The sequence below is a fragment of the Triticum urartu genome, unplaced genomic scaffold, assembly GCF_003073215.2.
Source record: "Triticum urartu cultivar G1812 unplaced genomic scaffold, Tu2.1 TuUngrouped_contig_4627, whole genome shotgun sequence".
Classification (NCBI taxonomy): domain Eukaryota; kingdom Viridiplantae; phylum Streptophyta; class Magnoliopsida; order Poales; family Poaceae; genus Triticum; species Triticum urartu.
In genome coordinates, this window is record NW_024115230.1 from 282 (window position 1) to 12,558 (window position 12,277).

Consider the following 12,277-nt stretch of genomic DNA (forward strand, 5'->3'; position numbering starts at 1 on the left):
TGGACGGTTCTAGGAGCGGTTTAAGTCTGCCTGAAATCACCCGACTGATTTGTAGCAGCCGCTGAAATAAAATCAGTACTGCATTAAGATATGTATAATTGGTAAATGGTAAACTAATATCCTGCACCATAGCATGCAATTGAATCATTAGCCTTTGGTGCAAAGTATGCCATGATCTTTGTGCCATTTTGTTTGGACTCAAATGAATGACATGAGTTTATGATGTTGTTATGTCACTTTCATCAACTCATTAGCTGATTCTTTCACTTGTTTAGTATTCGTTTTAATGGAAATATGAGGTTGGTATGCAATACTGTAGACAGACCTGTAGTTTATTTTCTGTGTTGATTCTAAGAATATATGTCCTGTTCCAGCCTATCGGAAACTTGCTCGGAGCTATCACCCTGACGTGAACAAGTAAGTTGGGTAATCATTACCTTGTTGCTTTTCAGCTCCTTATAACACTTCTTGTATGCTTCTTATTTTCTCTTAGCTCTCTTACTGATTGATCTTGTGCTCTTCTCATCTTTGTAGATATCTCCTGATTCTTATTTGTTTGTGCACTAGCCATCCTTGCATCTAGCTTGATCAAAGAGCATGAGAGTTAGTTCTTATGTGTCTTGTTTTTGTTTTAGAGAGCCTGGCGCTGAGCAAAAGTTTAAGGATATCAGCAATGCTTATGAGGTTAGGCCAGTTGGTCTTACCCAGTTCTATCCATTCTATGTTCTTCATTCTATCAGTGCACATTTCTTCCAGCTAACATAAAGATGATTGCTGTTGTAGGTTTTGTCTGATGATGAGAAGCGAGCGATCTATGATAAATATGGAGAAGCTGGTCTGAAGGGTTCTGGCATGGGCACGGGAGTAAGTGTTACTTAATAGTGTTCTCCAGTTCACAAGTTTGATCAAGAGTACCTTTTGTATTTTTAACTTCTGAACTTAGAATAATATAAACATTTCGGCTTGCAGGATTACTCAAACCCATTTGATCTCTTTGAGTCACTATTCGAAGGATTTGGTGGAATGGGTGGAATGGGCGGGGGCCGTGCTGCTCGTAACAGGCCAATGCAGGGTGATGACGAGAGCTACAATCTGGTTCTCAACTTCAAGGAAGCAGTGTTTGGTGTAGAGAAAGAGATTGAGATAACTAGGCTGGAAGGCTGTAATACTTGCGACGGAAGTGGCGCCAAGCCTGGCACAAAGCCAACCACGTGTAAAACTTGTGGTGGTCAGGGCCAGGTGGTCTCCTCCACAAGAACACCACTTGGAATATTCCAGCAGGTATCCACATGCAATACTTGCGGTGGCACTGGTGAATTCTCCACCCCTTGCAAAACCTGTGGGGGCGATGGCCGTGTGCGCAAGACAAAGAGGATCAGTCTGAAGGTTCCCGCAGGAGTGGATTCTGGAAGCAGGTTGAGGGTCCGTTCTGAGGGTAATGCTGGTCGGAGAGGAGGCCCGCCAGGAGACCTTTATGTCTTTATTGATGTTCTCTCGGATTCAGTTCTTAAGCGAGATGGGACAAACATTCTCTACACATGCAAGGTTTCTTATATTGATGCAATTCTTGGGACAACTGTCAAGGTCCCCACTGTTGATGGGGTGGTTGACCTGAAGATCCCCTCGGGGACCCAGCCGGGTACAACTCTGGTGATGTCCAAGAAAGGTGTTCCACTTCTTGGTAAATCAAATGCTCGCGGAGACCAGCTGGTGCGTGTCCAGGTTGAGATTCCAAAGCGTCTAAGCAGCGATGAGAGAAAGCTGATCGAAGAGCTTGCAAACCTCAACAAGGCCGAGCCGGCAAACGGTAGGAGATGATAACTGAATCAGGCTTGGTTGGTTTGGTGCTTGTGCGATAGGCAATTTTGATGCAAATTGCAGCGACAAAGCGACAGTTGGAGTTGTTACTGTAGGAACTCTGCTCATTCTGCACGCAGTGTCATGGAGGAAAACTGTTGAGAGATAAAGCCATGTCTGTATCTTCATTTTAAGCTTACAGAAAGGTAGGTCACCGCAAATCACCAAATGGATGGTGAACTTTTTGCAATAGCCTGTCGTATGCTTTAGCCAAGCTTATTAGCCTATTTTTGATGGTATATGATTCTTGTATCTTTGAAAGTATTAGGGGCATTATTACTGCGCAAAGGTTTTCAATATTTGTTGCAGAAGTGCTGCAACATTTTATGAGCATTTTGTAAGCTGTAACACGAACATGTGGCATTTTGGTGGCACTGCGGATTCGGATTCCATTAAGTAGTCCTTTGCAGCTATTGCAATCTACTGCCTCTGTCCTGGTTTATTGGTCCCCATTGTATTTTGTGCCAAATTTTGATCATAGACTTAATTAACAAAATGTTCATACATGTCAATACAAATCCAACGATATAACTTTTGTTGATATGCATTAACACTTTGTTAGTTAAAATTTTGGTCAAAATTTGGCACAAATTACAAAGGGAACCGATAAACCAGGACGGATGTAGTATATATCTAGCTTCTCTTGCCATCTAGGTGAACTTTGGGACATATCTAGCTTTTTTTTTACGAGGTAAAAACCTGTATAAATTAAACACGAGCATTGTCCTTCCTGATGCGCTACAAGGAACACAGGAACATAGTTAATCCATAAACATCTGCAAAGATGTGCGGGCTCATTTGCTTCTCTCTTGGTAAACTGAAGTTGGAACTTGGAAGTGTTCCATGTTAGCAGTAAGCTCCAGAACTTCATGCAGTGTCGCTGCAATCTCTGATCGATCATATGACTTTGTTTTCCACATATTCACTATCTGCAAAGCATCAGATTCAATAATAATTTTGCATAGGCCGAGGGTCACAAGCCAACTGCACCCCATCTCTGATCGCCAAAGACTCCAGTGCCATTACACTGGATGCTGCATCATATCAGCGGGCTTGCGCTATAATAAGTTTTCCATGATGATCTCGAACTCCAAGTCCTGTGCCTCCCTGCTTCTCAGCATCAGAGAACATTGCATCAACATTTATTTTCATGAAACTAACCTGAGGTGGTTTCCATCGTTGTCTGACAGCCTCCTTCTCTTTCATCTCTCTGCCTATTGCACACAAGTCCATTGATATATCTAGAGTCCATTTAACATACTGTAAGATCGAGCGATCCTTCTCGCCATGCTTCCTTGCATTCCTTTCTGACCACACAAAATAACAGGGATATCACTTACCCGGATCCCGGCGGTGTAAGGATGTCAACCGCCCAAGACTGAGGATGTAGTACAGGGATCTTGACCTCAATTACCTGTTTGATTTCCTGCCAAAACAATTTCGCCCAAGTACACTAAAAGATGGCATGATAGATAGTTTCCTCCCTTCCACAAGCTTCAATATTTTCAATTCTTTCCACATGTCTATCTTTGATAATAGAACTAGTCGGAACGAATTTTTTGATCACTCTCCACCAAAAATTGCGGACTTTAGGAGGTACAGGAAACTGCCATAGTTTGCCATAGTTTTTTCCAGTAAGATTTTTCGTTTCCCTGAGAACATGAAGCTTGTTGAGTCGATCGATGTTGATGCACCAACAGCTTTTTTTTGACAGGAAACTAGGGACTTTATTAAGCAGTAATCAACATCGGAATACAAATACTGTCTGGTACGGTCCCTAGCCAAATATAGCGCCCTACTGGAAGAGAAGACGCTGCTTTCGCCAGTGCATGGGCTTCAAAATTATTTTCTCTGTGTTCAAACTTGAACTTGACATGGTGGAAATCCCTTCTCCTCGCCATTATTTCATGTAACACAGGTGAATAATGTGTCGCCGTTGATGTTCCTATACTGTTCACCACCTCCAAGCAATCACTAGCAATCACCAAGCGGGTTAGCTGTAGATCCATGGCCGGCGCTAAGGCTTCATTGCATGCATGTGCCTCCAAAGCAACCGCATCATTCAGGCCATCGAAAACCAGTGCCGAAGCCCCCAGGAAAAGACCCTTCTTATCTCTGCAGATCACCGCGGCTGCCCCAACATGGCCCTGTCTCGAAATACCCCCATCCACATTGAGTTTTGCTTCATCTCCCTCCGGCGGAATCCATGCCTTATGCCGTGGCCGGGCCCCGACATTCGGCATAGCGATCGGGTTCTTCTGCTTCACTGCAATTTCAAGGTCTTGAAGGTACCTCGTGATGAAGCACCAAGTAGACAGAGGGCTCTGAAATTCATTGTCATGGATTGCTCTCCTCCGCGCCCACCAAATAGCCCACATGGTGATCAAGACTTTAGCAAGCTCATGTTCATGTAACGTTTCAAAAAGCCAGAATAGCCAAAGCCTAGGATCCTCGGTTCTATTGGAAATAACATGCTCCAGTATCTCTTCTTCTCCAAGTGCCCACACACAACGAGCCATTCGGCAGTCAAACAAGGAGTGGCGCCATGTATCTTCCTGCGCATTGCATAAGGTGCATGCCTCTGTTACTGCCATGTTGCGCCGGTGTCGTGTTGCCCCAGTAGGAAGTGAGGAATGTGCGAGGCGCCAAACAAAAACCCTAACCTTCGATGGCACCCTTGCCTTCCAGAGGCGGGTCCAATCCCGCTTGGTCGCAGCCTGGTCGGATGTGCTCGCGCCGTGCTGTATCCAATTCTCCCGCTGAAACTTTATACCCGTTAGCATCATATATGCTGATTTGACCGAGAAGATACCTCGGTTGTCATAGTGCCACGCATAAAAATCCTCTTGCAGCCTTGTACTCAATGGTATATTCATGATAGCGTCCACGTCTGGGCCGACAAAGTGTTCAACAAGCGTCTGTTTGTCCCAAGTTCTCGTGGCCGGGACAATCAGATCCGAGACCTAACCGAGAAGAAGCCCAACTTCTCGGGTTGCCTTGCCCAGACATCTTCCATTTTTTTGAAGAGACCGTAGAACAATAGTTCTACGGTAAATTATATTGATTATAATAAATATTTACAGCAAAAGGAAAAAGGAAAAGCAGCTAAGCTAACCAATGCCTATCTTGGGAAACATCATGGGAACAAACATAGAGCTTAGAAATGCGCGTCAATCCATTCTGAAAAGGATTGCTTATGTTTCAACTTGATCCTGTGTTTAAGAAGAAGTAGATCTTTCTCGAGGAGCACTTTCCATGTCATGACATTGGGAGTAATATGTCTGAATATCTTGCCATTCCTTTGCATCCAAATTTGCCAGCAAGCCATGATGATAAAGTTCAGACCAACTTCCTTAGGGAGATGATTCAGAGCTAAAAGAATTTCAGAAAGAACACTTGTGTCTCTATGTTTGTGTGGGAAAAACATGTCCCAGCACCTAAGAGCAAAGGGGCAGTCCCAAAACAAGTGCATAGCAGTTTCTTCAACTTGATCAGAACAGAGCTCACACATATAAGATGGGAGGTGGAAAGATTTTCTGTGTAGAAGATCTCTTGTGTTTACTCGATCATGCAGCAGCAACCAGAAGAAGATTTTATATCTTAACATAACATCAGTAGCCCAAATCTTCTTGAAAATAGGATGAGCCTCCTCCCCTTTGATGAGAAAATTATAGGCTTTTGAAGGGGAAAATGTGGCCGAGTTCCAAATGTATTTCCATTGATCAGCATGTCCTCGGAGATTAGCTTGCTCTAAACATGCTTGTGCTTGATGAAACTGTGCAAAGGCTAGATTGGATAGAGGCAGATGAAAAAGATCTTGGAAGGAGCTGGAGTGAGAGGCCTCTTGGATGGATAGCAATTCATCCTTTGCGAAGGAAAACAGATGAGGGAATTACAGCTTAAGAGGAACAGGGCCCCAACTATCATGCCAAAACAGAATTGAGGAACCTTGTCCTATAGAGCAGTGAGCCAAATCCTTGAAAATCGGAAATAACTTAATGATGGACTTCCACCAGAAAGAGCCAACAGGTCTGCTGGTTGGGGCTCTGTTGCTATAGTAAGTTTCCCAAATCAAGTGAGCCCAAGGAAGATCACTCTTATTCATGAATTTGTGGAGGTTTTTTTAGAAGAAGAGCTTTGTTGTGAGTAGCTATGTCCAAGACCCCCAAACCACCTTGCTCTTTTGGTTTGCAAACTGTGTTCCAAGCAATGAGGGCAGGACCAGCACCTTCCTGACCATATTTCCTCCAAAAGCAATGCCTTATGTAGGAGTTTACTTGATCCACCACTGTGACAGGCAGCTCAAGGGAGCACATGAAGAAAGTTGGCAGGCTAGAGAAAACACTTTTAATAAGAGAAAGTTTTTCTCCAGTAGACAGCAAAGTAGAGCAACCAGTGAGCCTTCTTTCAATTCTCTGCAGCATGGGGAAGAAATCATCCACTTTTGGCTTTTTGGTGCCTAGAGGTAGTCCCAAGTAAGGAAAAGGAAAAGAGCCAATAGTGCAGCCCAGAATAGCAGCCAACTGGGTCAGCTTGTCTTGTCCCACATTGATTGGATACATAGCAGACTTTGCAAAATTTATCCTTAGGCCAGTGAAAGCTGAAAAGTGCAGCAGTAGATTTTGGATTTGTTGCAACTGAGTTGGACAAGCTTGCAGAATAACAAGAGTATCATCAGCATATTGGATGACAGGGAAATCCTGTGAGTTACCCAGAGGAGAGGAGATCAATCTGTTTTCCATGGCCTCATTGAGTATAGACTGTAAAATATCAGCAGCCAGAACAAAGATCAGAGGAGAGACTAGGTCCCCTTGTCTTACACCTTTTTTACACCAAAATTTCTTTCCTGGAACTCCATTAAGGAGAACAGCAGAAGTACCAGAAGAAAAAATCATGTCCATCCAATGCATCCATCTGGGACCAAAACCCTTGGCCTTCATAATAGTTTTCAGAGTCTGATGCTCAATCATGTCAAAAGCCTTTTCAAAATCTAACTTTAGAATGATAGTTTCTCTTCTTGTCTGATTGCATTGATGCAAATATTCATAAGCCCATGCCAGACAATCCTGGATTGATCTTTCTTTGAGAAAACCATATTGATTTCTGTGCACAAGTTTCAGGATACTTTTTTGCAATCTATTGGCCAACAGCTTTGTGATAATCTTAATGGAACAATTCAGGAGAGAAATCGGCCTAAAATCATTAGCCACACTAGGAGCATCCTTCTTTGGAATCAGAGTAATTAAAGATGAGTTGATGCTTTGCAGATCAGCAGCACCTTGAAAAAAATCTTCAATCAATTGATAGAAGTCCTCAGCAATGATATCCCAGCAAGCTTTAACAAAATTGGTGTTGAAACCATCAGGCCCATGGGCTTTATCTGAGGGGAGATCTTGAACCACTCCATCAATCTCAGCTTTAGTAAAAGGAACTTCTAACAGGTGAAGATCATCAAATTTTTCCACTAGATCTTCCAAATTCAGCAGATTGAAGGTGGGCAGTGAAGTCCCAAGTCTTTGCTTGAAAGCTCTCCAAAGGATATCTGCTTTGGCATGGTGCTCAGAGTGAACAGTGCCAAAATCATCTTTAAGAGAAGCAATGTGATTGTGTCTGAACTTTATAGTGGCCTTCACCTTGAGAAATTTAGAATTTGTTCCCCCCTTGGTAATCCATCTAATAGTAGCTCTCTATTTCCAATAAGCTTGCTGAGCAGCTAAGATTTTGATCAGGTGTTCCTTGAGCAATTGTCTGAAGTCCCCTTCCAGGGGAGAAAGAGTCCTAAATTCCTCTAGAGTATCAAGGAGGAAGATCACATCATTGGTGTTCTGGATGAGAGAGGCTAAATTTGATTTATTCTTAGCCAGACATCTTCCATTGCTCTATTGATTGGAATCCATTGTATAGCTTGAACGTCCATCGTGATAAAATTGTTCTGAAATGCCACTGTATCCTACTCTGCATTAACAGGGTCAATCAACTCTTCAACCACCGTAGCCATTGTTGTAGGAAATTTAGTTATTGGCTTTCTACTATAATTTGCTGGGATCCATGGATCCTCCCAGACTCTGATTGTACTGCCATCTCCAACACGTTTGATCAGACCCTTTTGCAGCACCTCTCTTCTGTAGAGTATGGCTCTCTAGGTATGCGAAGAATAGCGTTTGATACATGCCGACATAAAATCACATTCGTGATAGTACTTCCCTTTCAAGACCCTAGCACAAAGTGAATCTGGGTTTGTAAGCAACTTCCATCCATGCTTAGCAAGCAAAGCTTGGTTGAGCAATTGAAGATCCAGTTTAGCTTTCCATCTAGCTTATGTTGCCATCTAGGTGAACTTCGGGACATGTTAGCTCCAGTTTAGCTTGCATTGAAATAACAAACCGGTGGAAGAGCATGTAGATGTGATAGTGTGCTGGTGCCCACTCATAAGTTCACAATCCCTCTTTTGCTTCATCCTATCCTGATTTGAGTTCGGTAAGACCGTCCCTCTTTCACGGTTTCTCTGATGAACCTTAACTCGATCTGTACAATCTCCGCACCTCTATTTCTCTCTCTCTATTCCACTTATGCATGTTTGATGTCTCCTCTTTTTTCCCCTACACGTTGTCTCCTGCATCGTCTCTTTCCTCTTTTCCTCCCTCCACGTTGGTAAAGGAAGTGACACGACAAATATATCTGACTTATTTTCATTTTCTATGGTAAGGTGAACTATTTGTTCACGAAAACTGGGGATAATTATCTGATTTACTTACGATAAAAAGATAGTTAAACTTATTCCCAACTTAAAATAGTTACAGTTCTCAAGGCACGTTATTATACATGCTCTTATATACAATCTGAACAACGTCAGACGCTAGCATTACATAAGGGAAACACTTCATATCTATAGTCTGATACTATAGAGCATTCGTCAGACCACTTGTTTGCCGTTGATAATTGCTTAATCCCATGGATAGAAAATAACACCTTAATCCCATGGTTTGTTGCTAACCAACCAGTTTTAACGCATGTAAATCCCTCCTCCCCTAATTACTTGCTCGTTTCATCTCTCCCCAATGCCTCGTTCCTCTCATGGTCACGATCTCACCTGCATGTCCGACATCGACGCACCCCACCTCCGAGTCTGGCTTCCACTGTGTCGCCCCTGTCCTCTCCTACATCCGCGCGCAAAATCGATCCCATGTTCTCCTTGATCCCAACTGATGTCGCTCCAAGCTCCCCATCAACCATGGTTGGAATATCCGATCCCGTGCACTCCTTGATGATGCCCCCTCCCCCCGGGTGCGACCTCGCCATGTGCCATACCAGATTTAGCCGCTCGTTGCCTCGTCTACTTCCCTGGAGCATCAACCGGTTGCTGGTGTACCAAATGTCGGCCGGATAACCAGGAGCAGCTTCCAGTTCCCATCTTGAACACCCCTTCTCGGAATCGAAGGTATCGCCTTGCATCAATGCCCCTCCTCCATCAACTGTATGCCCTTGTTCAGATTATTCTCAGTTTGGTAATGATTAATTTCAGGGATGCAACTAAGTTTGTAATACATTGTGTGTCGAGTGTTGACTGTTTTTGGATGTCAAATTTCTGTGCTTCTACATGTCACTACCTATGTTACATAGCTTAACTTTTTGTGCTTCCAAGTTTCATGATTCCTATGCATCCTCTCTACCTTGCGTTAGCAGAACCACACTTTTTATATAACAATGCTGAATTCTTTCCTATATTTCTCACATATATGTTACACATGCTTCCGGTCAATTCTCCATTGCCTATTTCCCCGATAGCCAGAGTGATTATACCCAATTACCTTTTTTCCAGATTCTTTTGCATTTCATTTAGTTCTATGTCTAAGCTTTGGAAGCAAAATCCCTTTTCATTAGCAACAAATTTTGATAGATCCGTACTTCCATTTATTCCGACAGGGTGACTTGTAGCGCGCTATATTTCTCATGTATCCTCTTTCTCACAACAAATTTGGTTTCTATATGCCATTTTGATTCTACCAATCATGGTGAGGTTTTACATCAACCATTGCTCATATATGCCTTTTATTATACACACATTTTCCGGGAACTACACTGCTTCAAGCACTGCGAGCACATGCTATTCTAGTAAACTTCTAGTACACTAACATTATTCTTATTGTAATACATTTTTCTAGTGCAACTTTTGGGCTTCCTTGTTTCTAACTTTTTTTTCTATTTATAGCCGTTTTCTGTACCCGACTTCAGCCATCCTTCTTGTTTCCATGCAATGCCAAGTGAGGCTATTGATGTTCAGTGTGATGCCAGCATGACCAGGCACCGCTATTCGCCGCCGACTATTCTGATGGTGACAAGGAGCTTGCGACATGCATAGAGCTTATCCATGATCATCTATTCAGCATGCGTTGAGACTTCAGTAAGACGGAAGTGAAAATAGTGTTACTTTAATTGATGCTTTGAAGCATTCATGCTACCTCAAAATTATGTTTGTTCAGTTCAGATAGTCGACCACAATAGAACCATGCTTCAAAATATCCATTCTTAACCATCCTGTTTCTATATATGTATTCTGAAGCTTCTTTATAGTACTAGTTTCTGCTTCCTACCAGCTATTTGGATGCATCATGCCTAAATGTTTTATGCCTAAATTTCGTGCCACGGCAGTGTTTTCTGAAATTAGTGCCACGACAACATTTTCTGAAATTACCGCCATGACAACATTTTAGAAACGGCTGTCACGACAACAATTTTTCTATCGCCATGACAATGTTTCAAGTGAAGATTCAAGAATACTGTGAAGACTTCCCTGCGCCTAGATGATGTAGGGTGGAACCCTAGTTGGTGATATTTCACAAATTGGAGGGGGGGAACCCACGGAGAACACATGGAAGAACGAGCAGAAATCACACGAGGAACACTCAAGAACAAGTCCAATCACACACCCACTAGACTCAAAACCACATAGGATACACAAAGGACATGAACAACAAAGGGAACAAAGATACAAGGTAGAGTTCATTCTAAATCCTATGAAGGAGATGAAGTCTTGAATCCAAGATGGATCTTCCCTAGATAGTGGTCTTGATACCCACTAGGGGGTTTTCTCACATGGAGGTCTTGATCTCCATGAGAGATGTGGTCAAAGCTCTCTCTAGATCTGAGCTATCACTTTGCTAACCCTAGTTCGTCCAAAAGAAGGGGTATTTACAGTCTAGGGGGGAGAGATAGGTACATGGGCAAAACCCTCGGGTCAGCACACATGTAGCGTTTGGCATCCGACAAGTGTCGGTCGCCCGGTGGCTCACGAGCGTCCGGTGATCTGGAGGGCGCCAGACTTCCGACGTTTTGGCTCTGGACATGAGGCATCAGATTTATGGACGTGGTCGGTCGTCCGGTGGCTGGAGCTTGTTGGACGTCCGGCGTTGGTCGGTCGTCCGGTCCCTGTAGACTTGGCCTTCGGTAGATTTCTTGGGCTCTCTTCCTCTTACCATGCCGAATGTCCGGTGGCTTCTAGACACCCGATGCCTATAGCTTCTAGTTCTCCACTCCTTGCTTTGCTTCGGGTGATTGCTCCTGGCTGCTCCATGGCTCTCCTCTTGGTTCTTGGTGACATACGGCACATCCATTTGAGGTAGTAGCCATGTCCCACATGTATCCAAATGGAAATCACTAAGGAGCGAGTTCACCTTGGATTCGATTGCTCTTGCACGAGATCTTTTCATCAGCCCACTTGGTGTCTGGGCTGACGATGGCATATCCATGGGGATGGCAGTAGGATGCTTTTGCATCATCCCCTCCCCCTTGGGAAAGATCCGACCTTGAATCGTAAACCGTATCACCATTGAAATGGTAGATATGGAGGGACATGACACGATCAAAGTACTCCAAGATCTCCCTGGGATGGTATAGATGCAAAACGAGCAAACACAAAGGATACTTGGGAATACAATGGTTATCGCACACAAGGTGTCCATTGATTAAGTATGAGTCTGTCCGACAAGATTGTTCGTGACAAGGCACATGATTCTTAGCCAGATGATATAGAATGATATGTAAAGCATTCATGGGAGCAAATTCATTTGTGGTATACACAAAGTTGTGGTGAATGTGGTTAATGTGACTATTGTGCAAAATGATGTCATAGTGGGACGGTTTATCAAGAGCATGAACATGGAAATTGGTGCTCAAAATTATTGTGTTATCATGAAATTGATGGTGGACAATGTGATCATTTTGTATAAATATGCCATCAAGTTAGATCACGACAAACTTGCTAAGAAAGTGCACAAGCTCATGGATGACATGGAAATACGAGATGCATCTAGCCATTTATAATGCGAGTCAATCCATGCATAAAAACCAAACTTGTCATGGGTGTGACGTGTCCAACTAGCATGTTCATCAACAAATATGGATGTGTTGGTGCAGTTTGGCA

The 12,277-nt window shown here is 43.2% G+C and overlaps 1 protein-coding gene across 1 annotated transcript; it reads left to right on the plus strand.

The window, feature by feature from the left end:
• Nucleotides 1-374: 374 nt before the first annotated feature.
• LOC125528092 (chaperone protein dnaJ A7A, chloroplastic-like) lies at nt 375-2,280 on the plus strand (the record flags this gene model as incomplete). Its single annotated transcript, XM_048692605.1, is given in 4 exon segments — nt 375-417; nt 636-684; nt 784-864; nt 970-2,280. Coding segments are annotated over 4 exon segments (1,022 nt in total), but the record flags the coding sequence as incomplete, so codon positions are not given.
• Nucleotides 2,281-12,277: the final 9,997 nt, after the last annotated feature.